Source organism: Nelumbo nucifera, chromosome 5 (genome assembly GCF_055504915.1).
Source record: "Nelumbo nucifera cultivar China Antique chromosome 5, China Antique-T2T, whole genome shotgun sequence".
Classification (NCBI taxonomy): Eukaryota; Viridiplantae; Streptophyta; class Magnoliopsida; order Proteales; family Nelumbonaceae; genus Nelumbo; species Nelumbo nucifera.
In genome coordinates this window covers 38,600,080-38,624,687 of record NC_142653.1, presented here as the reverse complement: position 1 = coordinate 38,624,687, position 24,608 = coordinate 38,600,080, and the positions used below count along the sequence as shown (strand labels likewise).

At 41.7% G+C, this 24,608-nt stretch overlaps 1 protein-coding gene across 1 annotated transcript in view; it reads right to left on the bottom strand.

The window, feature by feature from the left end:
* Positions 1 to 24,608, bottom strand: part of LOC104606684 (glucose-inhibited division family A protein) — a 59,527-nt gene that overhangs the window by 3,139 nt on the left and 31,780 nt on the right. The window contains exons 5-10 of the mRNA XM_010272009.3: positions 13,486 to 13,816; positions 12,132 to 12,311; positions 10,819 to 10,899; positions 10,264 to 10,482; positions 9,910 to 10,052; positions 7,536 to 7,702 (exon numbers count right to left, since the gene is read on the bottom strand). Coding sequence (XP_010270311.1) covers positions 7,536 to 7,702; positions 9,910 to 10,052; positions 10,264 to 10,482; positions 10,819 to 10,899; positions 12,132 to 12,311; positions 13,486 to 13,816 — 1,121 coding nt within the window. The remainder of the gene's footprint in view (positions 1 to 7,535; positions 7,703 to 9,909; positions 10,053 to 10,263; positions 10,483 to 10,818; positions 10,900 to 12,131; positions 12,312 to 13,485; positions 13,817 to 24,608) is intronic.

Here is a 24,608-nt window from a genome sequence, read left to right as displayed (position 1 = left end):
CGAGCGGGCAACTTCAATTCCTAGGAAGTATCTTAGAGGACCTAAATCCTTTACTTCAAATTGTGTGGCAAGAGAACTCTTCAACTTTTGGATTTCATCCTTCCAGTCGCCAGTGATAATTATATCATCAACATATACTATCAAAGCAGCAATTTTACCTTCTCATCTTTTCACAAACAATGTGTGATCAGATTGACACTGCTTGTATCCTTTCTGCTGAATCGCTGCATGGAATCTACTGAACCAGGCTCTCGGTGATTGTTTCAGCCCGTATAAAGACTTCTTCAACCTGCACACCTTTTGTTCATTGCCTTGAGCTTGAAAACTAGGGGGTTGTATCATGTAAACTTCCTCTTCAAGGTCACAATTCAAGAATGCATTCTTGATATCAAGCTGATGTAGATCCCAGTCAAGATTAGCAGCAAGAGAGAATAGAACTCTAATGGAGTTCATCTTGGCAACAGGTGCAAAAGTCTCTACATAATCAACTCCGTACACTTGCGTAAACCCCTTTGCCACTAAACGAGTTTTATACCTCTCCACCGTGCCATCAGCCCTATGTTTGACTGTGAACACCCATTTACATCCAACTGGACCCTTTCCCTTAGGAAGATCTACAAATTCCCATGTGCCATTTTTATGAAGGGCATTAACTTCTTCCTTCATAGCATTTGTCCATTCAGGTACTGAAAGAGCTTCTGCCACATTCTTAGGGATAGGGACACTGTCAATGGATGTGAGAAAGGCTCAAAAAGAGGGTGAAATGTTTTCATAGGAAACAAAGTGGGAAATGGGGTGTTTAGTGGTGCACGATCTAACACCTTTCCTGTGAGCAATAGGAAGGTCAAGGTCATTAGCAACAGAGGTATCAATTGCAATGGGGTCAGGGACATCAATGGGAACAAAGATACCTGAGTGAGTATGATCCGCCCCCGAAGAGTTTAATGGCATTGGAGGTACAACTTCTGGATTCTCCACAGCTCTTGAATTTGGTTGGCCTTTGTGACGACGGAAGAAGACACGAAAAGGAGGATTAGGAAGAGGAGGGAGCTGAACCAGTTTCTCTTCATTCCTACTCTCCCCCTGAGGAGAAACAGGGAAAAAAGGCTCACTCTCAAAGAAAGAGACATCCATGGAAACGTAACATAGAATTTCCGAGAAACAGGATCAAAACAACGGTATCCCTTCTGAGTGAAGGAGTACCCCAGGAATATGCAAGGAATAGCACGAGGATCCAATTTTCCACGAGTGGGTGACAGATTTTGGACAAAGCAACGACAACCAAACACACAAGGAGGAATGGAAAGAAGGGGGGCCTTAGGAAAGAGAAGTTGATGTGGGGCTTTGCACTCTAACCAACGAGAGGGCATACGGTTGATGAGGTAGGTAGCACAAAGGACAACCTCAAGCCAAAAGTGTTTTGGGACATTCATATGGAGTAGTAAACCTCGGGCCACTTCAAGGAGGTGTCGGTTCTTTCTTTCAGCAACACCATTTTGTTGTGGTGTTCGGGCACAAGAGATACGGTGAAGTGAATCACGTGAAGCAAAAAATTCCGTGAAATCACTATGAAAATACTCTTTGGCATTATCTGACTGAAAAATTTGGATTTCAATTTGAAATTGGGTGAAGACCATCCGCTGAAAATCTTGGATAATTTTTGGTACTTCATCTTTGGTCCGCATGGGATATACCCATGTATATCTAGAATAATCATCGATAATGGTAATAAAATACTTGTAGCCACTCTCAGATGGTAAAGTAACAGAGCCCAACACATCAAAATGAACAATGTGAAAAGGAAATTCAGATTTATTATTTTTTGAAAGAAAAGGAGTTCTACACTGCTTACTCAATTGACAAGTTTGACAAGAGAAATCTGAAACGGACATTGACTTAAACAATTTTGGAAACACCACTTTCAAAGACTCAAAAGATAAATGACCAAAACGACAATGCCATAGATAAACTTGACTCTTAGACTCTGTGACTTGAAGACTAGCCTTATTCTCCAGCATGTAAAGTTCATTAACCAAACATCCTCTACCAATCGTCCTCCCCGAGGCCAGATCCTGGATCACACAGTAAGAAGGGAAAAAGGTCACTGAGCAGTTTAAGGAATTAGTAATACTACTAACAAAGAACAAATTAATGGGAAATTTTGGAACATGTAAAACATCAGAGAGGATAAGGCCGAGAGGGAGAGAATGGTTCCTTGACCAGTTATGGTAGTGTATGATCCATCAGCTAGCCTCACCTTGTCTCTTCTAGAAAGAAGGTGATAGGTTTGAAAGTAAGAGGATGTACCAGTCATGTGTTTTGACGCTCCAGAATCAATGATCCAGGGAGTGCCAGGGTTATGAGAAGCAACATGGAAAGTTGTGGCAGAGCTACCTGATGTAGACTCAAATGAAGTTGAGGGAGGAGCATCCATCTGATGAACTGCTCTACCATAGAGCTCTAAATGGTCACGGAAGGAATTTATAATATCCTCCCTTGGGTCAGATCCAGATGAATGTGTCTGAGTCATAGTATGAATGGGGGGGTGATTCTCCTGAGTAGCCATGTTTACCATAGTGTGTTTTCTTGTACCTTGTTGTCCTAACTTTTTATTCATATCTAAACCTTGCTTCTTATTCAGATCTTGAGCCCATTTCGGCTTCCCATGAAGATCCCAGCATGTGTCGGGGTTTCTGGCAATGAGTACACCACAATTTGTCCTTGTCATCCATCTTTTTCTGAAGATCCCCCCTTCTTAGAAGTATTTCCCCCACTGGTAGTAACACTCCCTTTCGCTGCCAACACAACTGCATCTCCTCCAGAATTGTTCATCAAATTCCTTTTGCTTTCTTCTGATTGTACAAGAGCATAAACTTCCTGAACTGATGGAAGATCCTTGCTACCTAGGATCTGGACTCTGATAGATTCATATGTAGGGTTCAAACCATGTAAGAAAGCAAACACTCTCTATTGGGAGACAAGTTTTTTGTACTGTTTTGCACCTTCATCACACTTTCAGTCCACACTCTGATAATGATCTAACTCCTTCCAGACAGAGGTCAAGTCTGAGTAGTACACAGATAGACACCTCTCCCCCTGTTTACAAGTAGACGATTTTGCCTGTAGCTGGTAGATTTTTGCATAGTGTCGCAGTTCCGAATATGTTGATTTTGCTTGTTCCCACATCTCATTTGCCGTTTCAGCCCACATGAAATTCCTTCTTATTTGAGGTTGCATAGAAACTAAAAGCCAAGACATGACCATGCTGTTTTCCTGGTTCCATTTGTCATATTCAGCACTCCCAGAATGTGGTTCTTTGATTCTCCCATTAATATAACCTATCTTTCCCCTTGTAGTGATGTACAGCTTGATCCCTCTTGACCACTCTAAATAATTTAAACCATCAAGAGGAATAACAGCCATGGGAAAGGATAGGTCCACACCCCCACTCATTCCATTCAGCATTGAGGAAACACCGGATATAGCAGAATCTTCACCACTCATGATTTCAGATTCAAAAACAACTCTTAAATGGGGTACACAGCCTTAAAGAAATTCAACATTGAGGGGGAACATTTTTTTTTCTTCAGAAACACACCTCCTTTTGTAAAAACACGTGCTGTTACAGCACTAACAGGTCATCCTTTGACTTACAAGCTCAACACAAGTGTTGCCACAGTGCATACAGGTCATCTCTTGACCTACGCATCAATAGGACTGCTGTTACAGCAAGTACTGGTCACTTTCTGACCTTCAGTTCACCATAAAAGGTGCTATTGCAGCACGCAAGAGGTACTGGTCACTTTCTGACCCTCAGTTCATCATAAAAGCCGTTGTTGCAGCACACAAAAGGTCCTCATGACCTACAGTTCACAGGGATCAGTCGACCCCACAAAAAAGGAAAGAAAGAGGTGCTGATCACCTCACATCCAATCCGCAGACCTAGTACAGGTTCTTCCCTGGAACACGACCAGAAAAAAAAGGTAAGAGAGAGAGAGAGAGAAAAGTTGTTATGGTCCCGTGCGTAGGATCCCGTCACGGGTCGGTCCACGATGCGAAAGCCCTGCTTTCCCTTGCGTGCAGACCCTATTGCGGAAACTGAATGGGTGATTTGTCCAAGAGACCACCCGAACTCTCCTCACTCTTTTCTTGGCTGGAAAACTGAATGCTTTATTTCAATTCGTAGCTCCTTAAATAGGAGATTACAGAAGAGAGTTCCTTGTTGGATTCAGCTAGGCTAGGGTAATCCAACTCAAACTAAAACTCCTAATTTCCTACTCAAACTAAAACTCATAACTCTTACTTAAGAAGATAAAATAAGATAAGGGATAAGGGATAAAATAGGGATAAGATAAGCTGGCGGCGAGTTGGCTTGACGTGTCCAGATAAGGGTGGGTCCACCCCTATGAGCTGTCGTGTGGGCCCCGCTCTGCTGCTGCTGCCGGGTGCGTGCGTGCGGATCATGGTGTTGCTGCCGCGCAGTGCGTGCACGCGGCTCATGGTGCCGCTGCCGTGCGGTGCCGGGCGTGTGCACGGTGCGTGCTGCGCGCCATGGTGCCGCTGCCGTGCGGTGCCGGGCGTGTGCGCGGTGCGTGCTGCCGTGCGGTGCACGCTGCTGCTTGGCGGTGTGTGCTGCGCGCTATCGACGGTGCGTGCTGCTGTGCGGCGCTGCCAGGCGGTGCCTGCTGCTGCGCGGCCTGCTGTGCGTGCTGCTGCCTATGACTGCGCCGCAGTGCGTTGCCGGATGGTGTGACCATAACATTACACCCCTCCCGGACTACGAGCTTGTCCTCAAGCTCGTATTTCGGATACATGGCTTGGGACTCTGCGAATGGATCAAATGGCTACACACTATTTCTCAGTCCACCAACAGTAAGAACAACAGGGACTGCCCCGTATCTCCGTGCATAAAGCTGGATTATTTGATGCAGACCCCAGCCACCTTTTTTAGTTTCCAGCTCCCAGGCGTAACCATGGCTTACAGTGACTACATGATCTGCTCCACTCAATCCAGCCGCAAGGACATTGAAGTGTTCCCCACCTCCTGGGTCATATAGTTTGAAGTAGCTTTGCGGAAGATCCACATAACAAAAATCGCGTACTGGACCACGACCCCAGTGTGCTATGTTGTGGATCACAGGAATGCACCGGGTATGCTTACAGTAGAGAACCTCAAGAGCTGCCTTACCGAAGAGAATCATGCGTTTTAAAATATCCTCTCGGCCTCCCCCATATATATTTTCCTCAATATTGCAAAACATAGGCCTGTCCGTGAACACAAAATCCATGCCATCAATATAAGCTTGAGAGAAAGTTACCTCTATATCCTGCCCCTCCACCTTACATCTCTTGCGCACTCCTGTTTCTTGGATTTCTGCATAGTTACCATACTGTGGTGCCGCAACCATAACTCTATGTCCACGCCGAGCCAAGGCCTTCGGTAAAGCCCCAGCAACATTGCCAAGCCCACCTGTCTTCGTCAAAGGAGCGCATTCTGCAGGTTCTACAATAATGTTCGTGACATTGTCCCCGGCCAAAAGAGGAGACTTCACAATTTCATCCTCCATGCGTTGATCCTTGGAAATAACTGCGGCTGTAGGGGCAGCGATCTGTTGTTTGCTGCATGCCTCTGCCCAGTCCGGACGGCGTCTGTTGGTGTTGGCAATTCCCTCCGAACTCATTTCTTTGTTGGAGAGGAATGCTTCCAGCAGGCGTTGCATCTCCCGGACGTCTTCCCTGACTTCACGAACCTCCATGCTGGTTTCTACAAGTTGGTGTTCCAGTTCGTGGACCTTGGAAGACAGCTGCTCCATATCACCCATGATGTTTGGCTCTGATACCAATTTGTTATGGTCCCGCGCGTAGGATCCCGTCACGGGTCGGTCCACGGTGCGAAAGCCCTGCTTTCCCTTGCGTGCAGACCCTATTGCGGAAACTGAATGGGTGATTTGTCCAAGAGACCACCCGAACTCTCCTCACTCTTTTCTTGGCTGGAAAACTGAATGCTTTATTTCAATTCGTAGCTCCTTAAATAGGAGATTACAGAAGAGAGTTCCTTGTTGGATTCGGCTAGGCTAGGGTAATCCAACTCAAACTAAAACTCATAACTCTTACTTAAGAAGATAAAATAAGATAAGGGATAAGGGATAAGAGATAAGGGAAAAGATAAGCTGGCGGCGAGTTGGCTTGACGTGTCCAAATAAGGGTGGGCCCACCCCTATGAGCTGTCGTGTGGGCCCCGCTCTGCTGCTGCTGCCGGGTGCGTGCGCGCGGCTCATGGTGCTGCTGCCGCGCAGTGTGTGCGCGCGGCTCATGGTGCCGCTGCCGTGCGGTGCCGGGCGTGTGCGCGGTGCGTGCTGCCTGGCGGTGTGTGCTGCGCATTATCGGCGGTGCGTGCTGCTGTGCAGCGCTGCCAGGCGGTGCCTGCTGCTGTGCGGCCTGCTGTGCGTGCTGCTGCCTATGACTGCGCTGCAGTGCGCTGCCGGATGGTGTGACCATAACAAAAGTTACTTCAGTGTGTGAGATCTTCAATCAGCCGAACAGCAGATGAGGGCGGCAGATCTGGAAATCTGGTGCGAAGAAGAAAAAAAAAACTGTTCACTCGACTTCTCCTTTCAGATCTGATAGTCCCGCTCTGATACCATGTTATGCAGGAGAGAAGAATGGAAGAAGAGAGAAAAGAGAGAGAAGAAGAGAGAAGAGAGAACTGAGAGCAAAGATGCTACTGGCGGCGCAGCTTTTTTAATATATATACTAGGGCGACAGCAACTAAAATAAAAAAGAGTAAAAGTACAATAGTACCCCTGCGGTACTATACATAGGAAAAGTAACAGCTGTTAACAAGATCCATCCTATAAGATTGGATCATACAACAAAGTCAAGAGGTCCATCCTAAAACTTAAACAGGGCCCTGCTTCTCAAGATGACAGGTCAAAATGTGCATTTTAGTTTGGTCTTTAAACTGAGTCTTAGGACATGTTATACATTGTTATCAAACCTAGCTCCATCTAAACCAACCAAATCCAACTCCATCTAGGTTTGGGTTCTGGTCTGTAGGTTGACCCAAGAAACCACATTATGGAATGGGAGTTAGAGAAAGAGGAAAGAACAGAAACATTTCTTGAATTTGGATGGGAATGAGGAAATTGCTGTGCATGGGAGAACCCTATGTAGCATAGAAGGCAAAATGCTACCCAGTAAATACCATTATACCATAACCTTTCTACTCTTTTGTCCCACAAAAAACAAATTTATCACCTATCTTTATATCTGCCTTCAAAATTTGGGAGCATGATCCAAGAATTTTTGTTGAATACATTTCAGTAAGTTCCTGTTCCTGACTACATAATTGCAATTTGAATCAGATACGTCAACCTAGGGTTCTGGTTACTATGGGGTTGACCACTTAGATCTTACCATTGGACTTGGGCTGGCACCTAACATGACCCAACCTACCCAAGTTGCACATTTTGATTTAATTTCAATAACATAATTGAGGAAAAACAATTAGTATAATATAGCTAAATGATAATAACCTGAAATCCTCACAGCCTTTAATCGCTTCTTTTCTTCCAAGATACGGGCTTGCTTATCCTGGTATAGTTTCCACCGTCTATCATCAATCAAACCAATTTCTCGCCCCAGAGGTGTGAGACGGCTATCAGCATTATCAGCACGGAGAAGTAGACGATATTCTGAGCGGCTAAGAGGACAATGTAATGTTTAATGAGATCAAATAATCAAATCTTATTCAGGAAAAAGAACAATTCAACAATATGAAGCATCTGCAATTCATGCATTGATAATCCTTTTTTATGGTATTAGCATTGATAATCTTAAAGGCTCAATAAATCAATAGATAATATCAATGCCAAAGAACTTTTTTTTTTTTCACCAAAAGGAAAATATTACAGAGAAATCAAATCTGTAAAAACATCACCAACTACGAAACTAGACAAATAATGATCCATAAAGTGGTTATTATAAATTCATATAATAGCTTTGTAGTCTTAAAGGCCTGGGATGACTCCTTTATGTTGTTAATCTTGTTAGGAAAATAATAGAAATTGTTAACCCTTACTTCTGATGTAAGTAATCTTGTTAATATTTAAAGTGACTTAACAATACCTTTCAAATCAAGCATGAAGAAACTGTTTTACAAAAAAAATAATTTGTTAAAGAAACCAAAGTAGCAATTATTAAAATAATAAACAGCTGTATGTAAGGGGCCAATTACTTGGTGTAATGGTAAAATCTTGGGCTGTCAAGCATGAGAACACAAGTTTCAGTCGAAGAGCAGCCAATTTGTGCAAAAAAACGCCAAAGGTTAGGACTGTATCCAGTCCACCCCTCCCCAAGACCCCAGATAACTGGGACCAACATTGAGTAATAGCCTTTTTAATAGATGTATCTGTAAGTGAGGAACCGTGATGATTGATATCTTGTTGATCCAGAAAAGAGGTTCAGTTTTTTTTTTTTTTTTTAATCAGAAAGAAGAAATTGGTTTTATTAAAAAGACAGATTAAAGTACATTATAAAGGGTGACCTTTCAACCAAGAAACAGAGAACTGAGAAGCTTATCCCAAAAGATTACAATAAAGCCCAAAACACCTGCTGCCTATAGACCACCCCCTTGTTTAGCTAGTGTGTGCGCCATCCCATTTTCAGTCCTTGTCCAATTAAAGTTGGCATTTAAGTCTCTTGCCAAGCTTTATATTTTCCTCAGAACATGTCTGTAGATCCAAGGTACATTGCACTTGTTTGTGGTCCATGAACAACCAGATTTGAGTCCCCTTCAACCTCCAGATTTCTAAGGTTTGATTGTTTTGCCAAATTTAGGCCTTGCAGTAGGGCCATCAGCTCAGAATTTAAGGAATCCCGTACCCCTATAGGTCCTGAGTACATAGCCAACAATTTGCTTGAGTCATTTCTGAAGACACCACCAATACCTGCCAATCCCAGATCCCCCATCGATTTACAATCGAAGTTCATCTTTATTCTATTGCTCGGTGGGGGCTTCCACTCCATCAATTTTCTTTCTTTTTCTTTGGAAGATTGAGCCACTTCATTCCACACCCTTATTATATCAGTCACTTTACAGCTATGAAAGAGATCCTTGAAGCGATTCATGAACATATTTCACAGAAACATGAATCCAAAGTAGGTGGGTGATAGAGTAGCTGAAAGACAAGGGAATAAAGCAGAAAGAAGACTATGGACAGCGATCTAAAATAGTGACCTATCTAGACCTTGAGCCAAATCATTGACACTCACCAGATCCTGCCCCAAGTCGACCTCGCAAATGGCATGGATAGCTAGTTGCATCAATTCAAAAAGTAACAACTCAAATATTGATGGGGTTCATAGAGATGAGGAGGGTAAGATTTTAGCTCTCTTCTCAGGTCCAGCTGGGGAGGGGGACTCCCTTAGAGCAGAAGTGCTGGCCCTGTTGGAAAGTGTTCAAAGAGCAAATGATCTGAACATTAGGAAGTTGGTTGTTGAAGGTGACTCCAAACTGGTAGTAAGTTGGTTACGGGGAGAGGATTCAACGTTTTGGATATACTGCAATGAAAATAAGAAAATTTGGTGGTTGACAAGAGATATGGAAATTTCCTTCAATTGGGTTAAATTTTGCACTAACACGTTAGCTGATGTTTTAGCCAAACAAGGGGTGGAGAGAGAACCTATGTTCTGGGCACTTCTGTAAATGAGTGATTAATTGGGATAAGAGTATTTATCTCTCATTGACTGACACGTACTTCTGTATTTCTTATGTTGTACACTTATCCCTTTCTCTTTAATGAAATGAAATTATGCCATTATTGATAAAAAAAACATAAGTTGCATATTTTGTCACTCAGTGAGAACAATATTATTGAATGGTCAAAGGGAACACCTTGCCCCAAATACCTTGTCAACATGCGGTAAGGCTCCCGAAGATCTTTTGTGACCAGATCATCAATCAAGGTCCCTATATAACTGCTTTCCCTCTCAAGAATGACGAGAGGCTTTCCATCTGAATGTCTAGCTGCATTAATCCCAGAAATAATACCCTGTGCACATGAATGCATAAGCTGAGACATAGGTCTCAAAAATAAATTCGAAGGTGATAGCAACAACTTCCTTTGCTTACATGTAAGAGACATTATGGGTTATGGTGCATTTGTGTTTTCAGAATACTGAGACAATAACACCACACAAGGGATGAAATCTTGAGGACTACAGAAAAAAAAACGGAGAGCATCATAAAAGATACAAAAAAACCTGTGCAGCAGCTTCCTCATAGCCTGTTGTTCCATTTATCTGGCCTGAGAAGAAGAGTCCATCAATTTTCTTTGTCATAAGAGATCTAGAGCACTGATGAGCAGGCAGGAAATCATATTCTACGGCATAAGCAGGCCTTAACATTGAACAGTTCTCAAGGCCCGGTAATGTTCTCAAGAGTGGTAACTGCAGCCTTTCAGGTAAACCTGTTGAGAAACCCTATTTAGGAAGAAAAATAACATCATTTATAGTTAAAAATTGAAACTTCAAATGAAAAACTATCATAAAAAATATATTTGCAAAGTAGAAACAAAGGTTCTGTAGTTTTTTGTGAGTAATAGACAAGAATCATCAAAAGTCAGACTTTTTTTTGCCAAAAGTCAGACGCGTTAAGCCATTCACATAGTGGTTGGATATGATGAACTCAAGAAACATATATTACTATTGAAAAAGATAGCAAAATATGTAAAGGATAGAATAAAAGAAGATGAGATAATATTCATTACTTAAAAAAGTCAGAAATAAAAAGTTATTTTTAAAGTTCAGGCAGCACACCTGCACATAAAGTTCAGGCACATTTCGGCCCTCTGGTTCAAGGAAAATCTGATGAGAATCTTTATCCTGAAATCTCACTATCTGAAAAGCAAATAGAGTTAATAATTACATGGTTTATAGAAATTTTAAAGTATCAAACATAAACTAACATTTCAAACAACAAAAACAAATTTAATATATAAAAAGATGAACTCTATGGCAACATCTCTATTTTCCTACTTGATTAACCATGAGTCTTCACTCAGAAGAAACTAAAGCATCCATACCAATGCATGTTCATGTGTAATGGCCAAGACAACTGTTAAGCCTTCTTGCCGGCTTAGAAGACTGTCCCAACATGTTCCATAATGATGAAGTTTTATCCCTCTACCTAGTATTTCAGTTTAATTGGACTTCTAAAACCATGAGCATATTTTTAAATACAAACTAGATACCTGAGTGACCAACATGCCTATCCAACAAAGTGTGATAGCCTTAGGGTATCTTCTTTATGATGTTTTCAGTTTTGTATTGATTCTCTTTATCTTCTCCCTTCGTAATGATTACTAAATCCTATCAACCTGTTGCTGGTAAAAAACATGCATGTACAACTTGGCTGTTTCCGAAGAAGTGACTGTTCAAATACTCTGTAGTTAAAGGATTCAAAAAAGATGTTTTCTAGAGATTGTAATAGGTTAATGACCTAAATTGATTTAGAATTCCTTAGGCCTCTTCTACTATTGATAAACAGTTAGTCTTTGCTTAAAGGATGCCCATAACAGAAGTTCTAAGAGGTAACCATCAAATAAATCAAAGAAAGATGCTTTATAGAGACCAATCTGTGGATGTCACCAAAGGTAAACAACTGTTGGATGCAAATTATGGGTTGGTAAAAAGCATCTCCCAGGGCAGATTTGTAAACAAATTGGTATTAGTAATTAAATGTAATCCTTTCGTCTTTCTGAAAACAAAACTCAATATGCTTTATTCCTCTTGATTGATGGCAAGAACTGTTGCAATGACAGCAGTGCAGCAGATTCATTTATATGTAATTAATAATAAACAACAAAATATAAAGGTCAACCCAGTGCACAAGGCTCCTGTCAATGCGGGGTCTGGGGAGGGACAGATGTACACAGTCACCCAGGTCACAAATGGAGCAACCCATCAATCAAATCCTCTTTCTTCTTCTTCTCTGTAAATAAATTATCATTACCGAAAAAAGAAAAAAACACTATTTGGATATGCAGAATATGTGGTAAATCACTTTTCTTTGAGCTTGAATTAGCAGACATGCAACTGACACTATGGGCCAATATAACTATTAATTATACCTTGTCTTCAATAGAAGGGCAATATCTAGGTCCCTTGGCTTCAACCCAGCCTCCATAAGTTGGGGTTTCATGCAAGTTCTCTTTTATAAGCTGGTGTGTGGCTTTCGTGGTACGTGTTAAATAGCAGCACATCTGTTCCCTTTCAATGTGGAAATCAGGATCAAAGCTAAACCAGCTAACCTGTTTAAAAGAAGATTGCTTTCAGAAAATACTCATCATAAAGGAAACATAAAGATGATAATATACATTATGCTGAGAGAAAAATATATATATTGTGTGAACAACCTGAAATATTGGAAGGACTAAACTAACAAGCCAACTTGGGAAACGGGGGTGGTCCAATGGGCCACATGAGTTTTAAAAAGGGCATAAGGATACCAAATTGTGTAAATTGTTTATCATTATAGTAGAAATCACTATTTGCTGATTCAGTCAAAGCTTCTTGTGAGAGAAAAGGAGGGAAGGTGAAGATTTCAGCAGTAGAGAAGGAAGGAGAAGAAGAAAAGAGTAGGAGGTCAACTAGAGTTATGAGAAAGTTAACCCTAGTCGCCAGCCCCTCATTATATTTATATTTAACTTAAAGATGAGATATTACAAGGATGCCCTTAGTAGGGCGGCTACTAAAACTGAACAGTCACAACTTTAAAAAATAAAAACTAATGGGCCTTGGCCCAACAACTTCCTAATTAAATAAAAACAAACTAAAGACAAACCGGCCCACTCAACAAAACAAACCGGCCCACTCAACAATTATCTTCATTAGGAAAGGACAAAATTAGGTAAATGGGTTGAAGGAAGATGTTCCAACAATGCATCAAAATACTAATAAATAAAGTTTGAGATTAGTTATTGTTCAGGAACACTTGGAGACAAACTGTTTACTTTGGAAGTTGACAAAAAGGTGTCCCAACTGTTTGAAGTGGTTGGTGGAAGAATGATTTGGGCACCTTGTTTCTAGATATATTTGCAGGATTGGGAGATTAGGAAAATGACAAATCTTCTGATTAAGCTTGAAGGGCATGAAATTAGTATGCAAGTGAGAAGAATTTGGAAATGGGTGAATCACGTTATACAACCCAAGAGTCTTCCACATGGTAGCATGGTTTGAACCTAAAAGGGTCCAAGGAATGCAACTTTCCACCCAATATCAATAAACCAAGTTTCAGATTGTAAACCCTTCCCCCTTGAATGGAGGGGGTGGAGATGAAACATGTAAAGCCCTTTGGGGCAACAAATGTGATGCCACATCCAAATCTCTTATTTTGTGGTAGTCTAGCAAGCATTTTGTTTAAGATAACAATGCAAAATTAGCATTAAATCTTATGATCCTACAAATGAGATTAGATAAGAGGACCTCTTCATCTCCATGTTGAGGTTCTAATCCAGAGAAATCAACAGTACGACAATCAACACGAGCAGGAGTTCCAGTCTTCAGCCGATCAATTTCAAACCCAAGCTGTTGCAAATTTTCTGCCAGCCCATGAGATGCTGCCTCACCAGCTCTCCCTGCAGGCATAGATGCTCTTCCGACCCAAATTTTACCACTCATGAATGTCCCAGTTGTAAGAATAACAGAAGGAGCATAGAAGTTCATCCCAAAGAAAGTTCGAACCCCTTCAATGTTGTCGTTCTTTCCAAGCAAAACATCAGTTACCATGGCCTCTCTGATAGAAAGATTTTGAGTACTGAAATGACAATACGACATGCAGATTAGAAGATAGAGTGCAACTAAAAAAATGCAAATGTCTGAGTATACATACACGCATTGTGCACATCATGGTGGAAAAATGGACTAATATAGTTGATGAACAATTCAGATTTTGAGCTTCAAAGGAATAACAAAAACTGAAATTATATTTATATATATATATTTTTTGATACAGAGAATTGAATACACATCTATGTTGTTGTGCATGTTCCTAATAAACTGCTAAATATCTTGGACAGAAGCTTGTGAAACCTTGAATACTAAAAAAGCCACTAGGAATATAATTTTCTAGAACAAGACTGTCAATTAGTTAAACATTCTTTCTCACATGGTTTTAAAAGGCTAAAGGCATAGTTGAGGCGTAATGGCGCAAAAAAATGAGGCATAAGCCTCAAGGCATTGTGAAGTTTAAGGCTGTAAGCCTCAAAACTTAAGAAAAATTTTAATTAAAGTTTATAGATTAGTAAAAATGACATATAATATATAAAGTTAGAATGATAGAAGGTACAAATATCCATATAATAGAAAGTTTATAAGCAATAAGTTTCAGCATTTAATCATTAAATAAAACAAGTTAATAACTAACCAACTAACTATTATAAACATTTTACATTTTGTTGTTAGATTTAAAGAGTTTTTTCTTTATTTATGCTGTTACAATGCTGTCAGCTTAGACTGCTGTCAGCATGTTCTTTTCTTTGTATTAGGGTGAGCCCCAGGGGCCTAATTGCAATTTCTTATATTTGTTATAAGTTATAACATTTTAAATAAAAGAGGAGCAGTAGCCGCTAGCTCCAAGATTTCAACTCCCACATTCTTTCTCTTCTTCTTCTCCTCTCCTCTCCTCTCTCTTCTCTCTTCTTCCTGTTTTCTCGTATGTTTACATGGTATCAGAGCGACACTCTGGGCAATAGGAAGTGTGGTTTTCTCACTGAGAAGTATTCACTCAACCCAGGCACCTGTTTTCTTGGACTGTAAAGACAAAAATACTCAACCGGACTGATCAGAAATATCTCTTGGCACTTCTTCTGGGTTCCTCCTTGGTCGTAGCACCAAGGTAACCCTATTTGGTAGAGGCTGATGCTGTGAAGCTTCATTCGCTCCATCGGCTGATGCTGTGAAGACCTAAACTTCATTTTTTTACCTCCGGCTGAGGCTGTGAAGGCTTGGCTCCATCGACTGGTGCTGTGAAAACCTAAACTTATGTTTTTTGACCTTCGGCTGAAGCTGTGAAGGCTTGGCACCATCGACTGATGCCGTGAAGACCTAAACCTCTTTTTTTTTACCTTCGGCTGAGGCTGTGAAGGCCTAGCTCCTTCGACTGATGCTGTGAAGGCATAAACATCCTTTTTTGACCTTCGGCTGATGCTGTTGAAGACCTGGTTTTTTTTTTTTTGCACCTTCGTACAGGTGCTGTACAGGGGTGTGTGATCCCTTTTGTCCAGGTATGTGCTAGAATTGGTGTATGAAGTAGTACAGCATTATTCTTCTTCCGGGACTGTGTTTTTGGACTGTTTATGTGCTGCAGTAGTGTATGAAGTGTGAAGTACAGCAGTATTCTTCTTCCTGGACTGTGTTTTGGACTGTTTATGTGCTGCAGTAGTGTGTACATGTTTTCAGAAGTAGTGTGTGGAGTTTTGTGCCTTAATTGTGACTATTAGAAGTAGTACTGGTGTGAGGACTGGTCTTGTGCACCTGCAGTTTTTTGTTTGTGGCTTGTAGACCTGCCTTTGAAAATGGCGAATAATGAATCTGCATTATCTGGGGTTACATCGACCCATGGTACAATAGGTATAGGGACTGAAAGCATGATGCTTCCTATGCTGACCACTCCTTTAAATGGTTTGAACTACCTGGAGTGGGCCAAAGGTGTAAAACTTTATGTAACAGCAAGGGTGAAAGCTGGTTACATAAATGGAAGGGTTAAAGAACCCAATAGTTGGACTACTGAAATGACCAGTGGGACCAAGAAAACAGTATGGTGATGTCCTGGCTACTTGCAGCCATGGAATCGGATGTGAAGAAGAATTTTATGTGGGCAGATACTGCAAATGAGATATGGGAACAGGCCAAAACCACCTATTCTGAGCAAAGGCACTTTGCTAAGATCTACTAGTTACAAGCTGAATCCTCAACCTGTAAATAGGGAAACCGCAGCTTATCAGCCTATTATTCAGCTCTTACCTCAGTTTGGAAGGAATTAGACCACTATCGGGCTATAGAATGGAAACATGAGGATGATGCTAGAGCCTATAAGAAGCTGGTTTCTCAGCAGCGGGTTTTTGCCTTTTTGTTGGGACTAAACCCATATAAGAACCCCTTAGAGTTCAGATTTTAGGAAGTAAAGAGTTGCCTTCAGTCCAAAAGGTGTATGCCCTTGTTCAGTCTGAGGAAAGTAGACTGAGTGTGATGGTTACTGTAGTCGTATGAGACTACTAATAGCCCAAGCTGTGGTGTATAATCAACAGGAAATTAAGAAGATGAGAGGAGAAAGAGAGAAGAAGAGAAGAAGAATTCGAAGGAAGGGTTTCAGAAAAGAAGAGGATGCTTAATCTGCCGCCCCCCTCTTTCTATTTATATTAATTCTGAAGTAAGGATAAGATTGCTTACATGGCAAAAATAAAATCCTAATAAAAGACTAATAACTAATTGTGGACTGACTTAAATAACTAATAGTTGTATACGAGTACAAAAGAAAGAGGTGGAGACCACATCAGTGGTTTCTACACTCCCCCTCAAGTTGGGAATAGATGTTTGTCATTCCCAATTTGCATAGATCTGCTTCTAACTTCTTCTTTGAAACTGCCTTGGTGAGAAGATCAGCAAGCTGCATGTTGGAGCTGATATATGGAAGATGGACTTCTTGAGATGCAACCCTTTCCCTAATAAAATGTCGATCTAATTTAGTGTGCTTGGTTCTGTCATGTTGTACCAGGTTATGAGCTATATTAATAGTGATTATCACAATACAAGATTAGAGGTTTCTCATAGGTAATACCCAATTCATCAAACAGTGATTTCAACCATATTATTTCAGCCACACCATTGCCATGGGCTGATATTCAACTTCAGCACTAGAACGAGAAACAACATTTTGTGTCTTACTCCTCCAAGAAACAAGGTTACCTCCTACAAAGGCACAATATCCAGAGGTAGACCTTCTATCATCAACACAACCGGCCTAATCTGCATTTGTGTAAACTTCTATCTTCATGTGATTATTATCCTTAAATAGTACACCTCATATGCCAATATCCTCTCAACAACAAGTAGGTGGGTAGTTCTAGGAGAGTGTATATACTGACTAACAACACTGACTGCATAGCTGATGTCTGGTCATGTAAGACAAAGATAAAGTAGTTTCCCAACTAATCTTTGGAACATAGCTTTATCTTCAAGAGGCTCTCCACCTTCTGCACTAATCTTGTGATTCTATTCAATAGGTGTATCGGTTGGCTTAACACCCAACTTTCATGTTTCTTCTAACAAATCAATGACATACTTCCTTTGAGAAACAAAGATTCCATGCTTGGGCTGAGCTATCTCAATACCCAAGAAATATCGTAGCTCTCCCAGGTCTTTTACCTCAAATTCTTGATGGAGAAGTTTCTTAAGAGACTCAATTTCACTGTTATCACTCCCTGTTACTACAACGTCATCCACATATACAGTAAGTAGAGTCAAGGAAGTATTCACTTTCTTAATAAACAAAGTGTGATCTGATTGAGCCTGCACAAAGCCAAACTTTTCAAGGGCTTGTCTGAATCTATCAAACCAAGCTCTAGGGGACTGTTTTAGTCCATACAAAGCTTTATTCAGCCATTAAACCTTCTTACCTGTATCTGTACTATAAAAACCAGGAGGTAGCTACATGTACGCTTCTTCTTGCAAGTCTTCATTGAGGAAGGCATTTTTAACATCCATTTGGAACAAGGGCCAAGAGTAACTGGCTGCAAGAGATAATAACACTCTAGTAGTGGTCATTTTTGCTACTGGTGCGAAAGTCTCCAAGTAATCTATACCATAAGTCTGAGTAAATCCCCTTTGCAACTAACCAGGCCTTATACATTTCAATGGAACCATCAACATTATGTTTCACAGTAAACACCCATCTACATCCAATTGGTTTCTTCCCTTTAGGTTGATCAACTAGCTCCCAGGTATTGTTTCTCAAAAGGGCATCCATTTCTACCTTCATTGCATCCTTCCACTCAAGAATGGTTAGGGCTTCCTGTACTGTTCTAGGAATAGGAATATCAGCAATGGATGTAAGAAATGACTTGTAAGAGGGAGACAGATGATCATAGGACAAGAATTGTGAGATATAGTAGGTTGTGGATGAGGTGCAACGGCGTTTGCCATTACGGACTGCAATGGGGAGGTCAAGGTCATTCAATGGAAGTGAGGGTTCAGAAGATGGAGAAGGCTCAACAGCAGAAGGCTCATCTGTAATGGGAGATGAAAGAGATGTAGTACCTGGATCTGGATCCTTAGAAGGAATTGGGGCTGGCCTGGACTGCTGATGACCGAAATTAACCTGCCTCCATCGTTTGTGATAAACTCTCAAATCCTGACATTTTTGACAACCCTCCCCATTACACCCCTCTTCACTCAATGGAACAAGTAAAGGGACTTCTGATGTGTTAACCCCAACCTTACTACTCTCCCCCTGAGAAGAAACCCTAGAATAATAAGGTACATCCTCAAAGAAAGTAACACCCATGGATATAAATCTCTTTCCCGAAGTAGGTTCATAGCAGTAGTATCCCTTTTGAATTTGTGCATAGCCAAGGAAAATACATTTTGAGGCTTTAGGGTCAAATTTGGAACGGTGAGGGCCAAGAGTTTGCACGAAGCAGGTACAACCAAAGGTTTTAAGAGGGACAGAAAATAGCTCTTTATCAAGATATAAAAGAGTGAATGGAGGTTTCATGTCAAGAACCCATGAAGGGATTCGGTTGATGAGATACACAAGTGTGAGAATGGCATCTCCCCATAAATGTATAGGCACATTGGAGTTAAATATGATACTTCAAGCTACTTCCAATATGTGCCTATTCTTTCTCTCAACCACCCCATTTTGTTGAGGGGTATGAGGGCAGGTACTCTGATGGATAATCCTATGGTCAAGAAAATAAGAGGCTAGTGATATTTTAAAGTATTCTCTCGCATTATTGGATCTGAAAATTTTGATTTTTACCCCAAATTGGGTTAAAATCATCTGATGAAAGGTCTGGGTCAGGGTAGGAACCTCATCTCGAGAATGCATCAAGTAGACCCAAGAAAACCGGGTGTAGTCATCAACAAGCAGCAAGAAGTATCTGTCCCCCCCCCCTCATAGCAGTGATGTGATAATGGTCCCCAAACATCAATATGCACAGTGTCAAAAGGAACACTACTTTTCTTATTACTTAATGAATAGGTTGTTCTACAATGCTTTGCAAGCTCACAACTTTCATACTTTAAATTAGACATCTGGATAGATTCAAATAAACTAGGAAACAAGCTTTTCAAATACCTAAAGGATAAATGACCCAATCGGTTATGCCAAAGCATGACTTGACCAATAGACTGAGGAACAAAAGACCCTCTAACTTCACTATCTTCCCATTGTGAACTTCCTCCAAGCAGATAGATTCGATTCGTCTCACGGCCAGTCCTAATCACCTTCCTTGTCTCCAAGTCCTGAAAAACACATTGATCAGGAAAAAAAGTTACCGAGCAATTCTGGTTTTTAGTAGTGTTGCTAACTGAAAGTAAATTGGTGCTGAGTTTAGGAACATGTAAAACAAAAGACAGGGAAATGGCACTAGACAACTTGATGTCTCCCTTGCCAAAAATGAGAACAAGTGATCCATCAGCAATAGACACTTTGTCTTTACCAGAGGATAAGTGATAGGTAGTAAATAGTGAAGGCAAACCAATCATATGATCAGATGCACCTGAGTCTATGCCAAGGGAAATGGAACATGTAGATTAGATGCACCCAACAAGTGATCCATCAGCCTGTGTACCTGAATGAGCAAATGCCGATGTGGGAGGAGCTGATGTTGTGACTGGCTGAGATGATGATGCTGAATTACCAACCTCCTTTTCCAACTGAGTCAAGGCAGCTTGGATAGCAGCTAGAGTGTCTAGTGGTGTTGCTCTTGTGCCTGATGAGGTTGCACAATCAATAGTAACAGCTGTATTAGCATTCCCCTTTTTGTTCCTGAGTTTTGCTGGAACTAGATGAGGATGTAGGTTCCAGCAGGTTTCCTTGGTATGCTTAGGTTTCTTGCAATGTTCACATATTAGGTCCTTGTCTTCCTTCTTCATATCTCTCTCCTTATCCCCCCCAAACTTGGGTTTAGTTGCTACCAAAGTTGATTCAAATGGCGAATGTTGTAACATAACTTTCCTTCTACTTTCTTCACTATGCACTAGAGAGTATGCTTGTGATAGGGTCCACTATCTCTTGTTAGAAGCTGTTGTCTCAGAATGTCATACTCAGAATTCAGACCAGCTAGAAACTCAAATACCCTATTGGTTTCAACCTGTTTTCTGTAGGTCTGTGCATCCCTCTGGCTTTCCCACTCAATTGTTTCTAAGTGATCAATCTCATGCCACAAGGATTTCAAGGTGGAAAAATAAACCGAGACTGGCTTCTCTCCTTGCTTAAAGTTATTTACCTTACGTTTTAGCTCATAGGCCCAAGCAACATTGAGGGGTTGAGAGTAGGTTTCTTTCATGATATCCCAATTTTCTTTAGTTGTTTTTATCCATAAATAATTTTGGCTGATATGTGGCTGCATGGAGTTACACAGCCATGTCATAACTGTTGAAGTTCGACCTGCCCTAGAATTCTGTCTTGTTCGTTGACTGTAAAGTAAAGTAAACAGCAAGAAGTAGGAGAGGAAAGAAGAAGGAAGAAAACAGAGAAGGTCTGGTTCGAATTAGAGAAAAAGTCATCCCTAGATTCGACCAGACCTGTTATTATATTATTAACTTATTGGAAAAGACTTAAGTGCCCTTATTTAAGTAAGAGGCACTCGAACTAACATAACAGTACACATCAACATTCTCAACAAGTACAAAGACCGAAATACCCCTTCACTAAAACCACTAACACTCCCCCTCAAGCTGGTGAGTATATATCATATAATCCCAGCTTGTTACATATGTAGTCCACTCTCTCCCGACTCAAACCTTTTGTAAACAAGTCTGCCCACTGGTTTCCCGTACTAACATATGTAGTTTCTATCACTCCATTCAGCACCTTCTCTCTCACAAAATGACAGTCAACTTCAATGTGCTTGGTTCTTTCATGAAACACCGGGTTGGAAGAGATATGAACCGCTGCCTGATTGTCACAATAGAACTTCATTGGAGTACTGATGTTATATCCTATCTCCTGTAGAAGGTTCCTTAGCCACACTAATTCACAAGCAGTATGTGCCATGGCCCTATATTCTGCTTCTGCACTGCTTCATGCCACAACTGTTTGCTTCTTACTTTTCCACGTTACCAGGTTACCCCCCAGAAAGGTGCAATAGCCTGTGGTAGATTGTCTGTTAGACATAGAACCGGCCCAATCAGCATCGATGTACCCTTCTACTACCAGTTTTCCACCACTCCTGTACAACAAACCACGACCAGGAGCTCCTTTCAGATACCTCACAATCCTTAGCACTGCATTCCAATGTGGGACCAAAGGTTTCTGCATGAACTGACTCACCACACTAACCGCAAATGAAATATCTGGTTGAGTAATGGTTAGATAGTTTAGTTTGCCTACAAGTCGTCGGTATCTGCCAGGGTCTTCAAATACTTCACCTATATCACTGCTCAGCCTCGTATTTGTTTCCATAGGTGTCTCAGTCGGTTTAGAACCCAACAACCTTGTTTCTTCCAGTAAATCAAACACATATTTCCTCTGACACAAATTAATGCCATGCTTAGATCTTGCTACCTCTATGCCCAAAAAGTATTTCAACTTGCCAAAGTCCTTTGTCTGAAAGTGTTCTTGTAGGAATGCCTTCAATCTGTCAATGCCCATTTTATCATTCCCAGTCACAACGATATCATCCACGTACACCACCAATATTATTTTGCCTGCCGAAGAGTCAAGACTGAAGACAGAGTGATCAACTTGGCACTGTTTCATACCAAACTTCTTAACCACCTCACTGAACCTACCAAACCATGCTCGAGGGGACTGTTTAAGTCCATATATAGCCTTCTTAAGTCTGCATACCTTACCATCCTCCCCCTAAGCAACAAACCCTGGTGGTTGCTCCATGTAGACCCCCTCGAGCAAATCACCATGCAAAAAGGCATTTTTGATATCTAGCTGATGTAGAGGCCAATCGTACATAGCTGCAAGGGAGATGACGACACGAACTGACCCTATCTTAGCAACCGGGGAGAATGTCTCTGTGTAGTCAATGCCATAGGTTTGGGAGTACCCTTTGGCAACCAGCCGCGCCTTCAGGCGCTCAACACGACCATCTGGCAAGTACTTAACACTATACACCCACTTACAACCGACAGCCTGCTTCCCAGGAGGAAGAGCAGTGAGGTCCCAAGTGTGATTATGATGCAGAGCAGAGAGCTCTTCTTCCATAGCACGACACCACTCTAGAGAGGTAAGGGCTTCCTGGACATCCTTGGGAACAACCACGGAGGATAACAAAGAGATGAACTGGCGATGGGAGGCGGAGAGGTAAGTGAAACAAAATTGGAAATAGGGTGAAGGGTGCAGGTATGTTTACCTTTCCGAAAGGCAATAGGAAGATCTAGGTCGGACGCTAGTGTCGGAGCTGGAGTTGGATCTGTCGACGGTGATGAAGCCGGAGAAGCTGCAGCCGGTACACGTGGGCGATGTGTATACACATGACAGATAGGTGGACGGTCAACAGACGATGGCACCGGAGGCAAGGACGTAGCATGACTGGAACCAGAGGAGGTGGATCAGTCACAGGAAGAGAAAGAGGAGGTGGTGATGTGGAGGAAGCAGCATCACCGGACCCCACGAAGAACAGAGTAGACTCGAAGAATGTAACATCAGCACATACCAAGGAACGACGAGAACTGGGATGATAACACTTGTACCCTTTCTGAGTTCGGGAATAGCCAAGGAAGATACACTTCAGGGAACGTGCATCTAACTTGTCAGTCCCGGGACCTAGATTATGAACGAAGAAGACACACCCAAATACCCGAGGAGAAAGCGGGAACGGAGACATGTTGGGGAATAGGACACTAAAAGGAGAACGACCATCAAGAATAGACGTGGGCATCCGATTAATTAAGAAACAAGAGGTGAGCATTGCATCGCTCCAAAAGGTTTTGGGAACATTCATGTGGTGCATGAGGGAGCGTGTCGTTTCTACAAGATGTCGGTTCTTTCTCTCAGCAATCCCATTTTGTTGTGGAGTGTAAGTACATGAAGTTTGGTGTATAATGCCATGTTGGTCCAAGTATTCTTGAAAGGATGAAGACAAGTATTCACGACCATTATCAGAACGGAAAATTTTGATGTGAACACCAAATTGATTGCGGATCTCAGCATAAAATTTCTGGAAGATGGCAAATAATTCACTTCTTTCTTTCATTAAATAGAGCCACGCCATTCTTGAACAGTCATAAACAAAAATAACAAAATATCTATATCCATTATATGACATCACTTTATAAGGACCCCAAACATCTGAATGAATTAAAGAAAAAAGACTCGACACACGGTTATCAACCCTAGAACGAAAGGGAACACGATGGTGTTTCCCAAATTGACATGACTCACAATCTAAAACAGAAAGTTGACTCAATGAAGGGACTAAGGACTGCAACACTTTCAGCGAAGGATGACCAAATCTACAATGCCACTGGAGAGGAGAAATGGATGACTGAAGGGCCGTTGATGTTCTTCCATCACCATCAAGATAATACAGTCCACCGGCTTCATGCCCTCCACCAATCTTCATCCCCGTCTTGATATCCTGAAAAACACACATAAAGGGGTAAAATGTGATGGAGCACTTAAGGGACTTGGTCAGCTTACTAACAGGCATAAGATTAAATGGAAGCTTAGGTACATATAAAACAGAGGATAGGGATACAGGGTCTAGGTCAACATTACCAACACCACAAATAGATGATGTGGAGCCATTAGCAAGGGTAACAGATTGTGATGTTGAGCAATGAGTGAGAGATGAAAACACACCTGGAGTTCCCGTCATGTGATCGGAGGCTCCAGAGTCAATAATCCAGGGGTTGGGTGTGGATGCCAAACAAGCCATACTTGAGTGTGCAAAGGTAGATGTGTTCTGTTGCGACTTGGATTGAACAAACCTTTCATACTTATCCCGAGGAACACTCACCATCTCCTTGCCTAGACCATCGGAGGGAGTAGAAGGCATCGGGTCAGCTGACCGGTTCTCCTGTCTAGAGCTGAAACTGGTGTCACTAGTCATGGCATGGTTGGCCCACGTCGAGGGAGGACCATGTAAGTCATAGCAGTAGTTAATAGTATGTCCATCCAAACCACAATGAGTACACTTCCATGGACCCGAGCCACGTCCTCTACCACGAGCTCCCCTTGAATCTCTGCCTCCAGTACGACCACCACCACGGATATGTGTAGATCCACCACTACCACTCCTGCCAGGCTGGGCTCCTCGAGCCCCACTTCTGCCACCTCGACCTCTCGACACTGCAAATGCTGATTTATCTGAGACATTAGAATCCATAGATCCAATGGAAGCCCTCCGAAGACGAGCAAACACCTC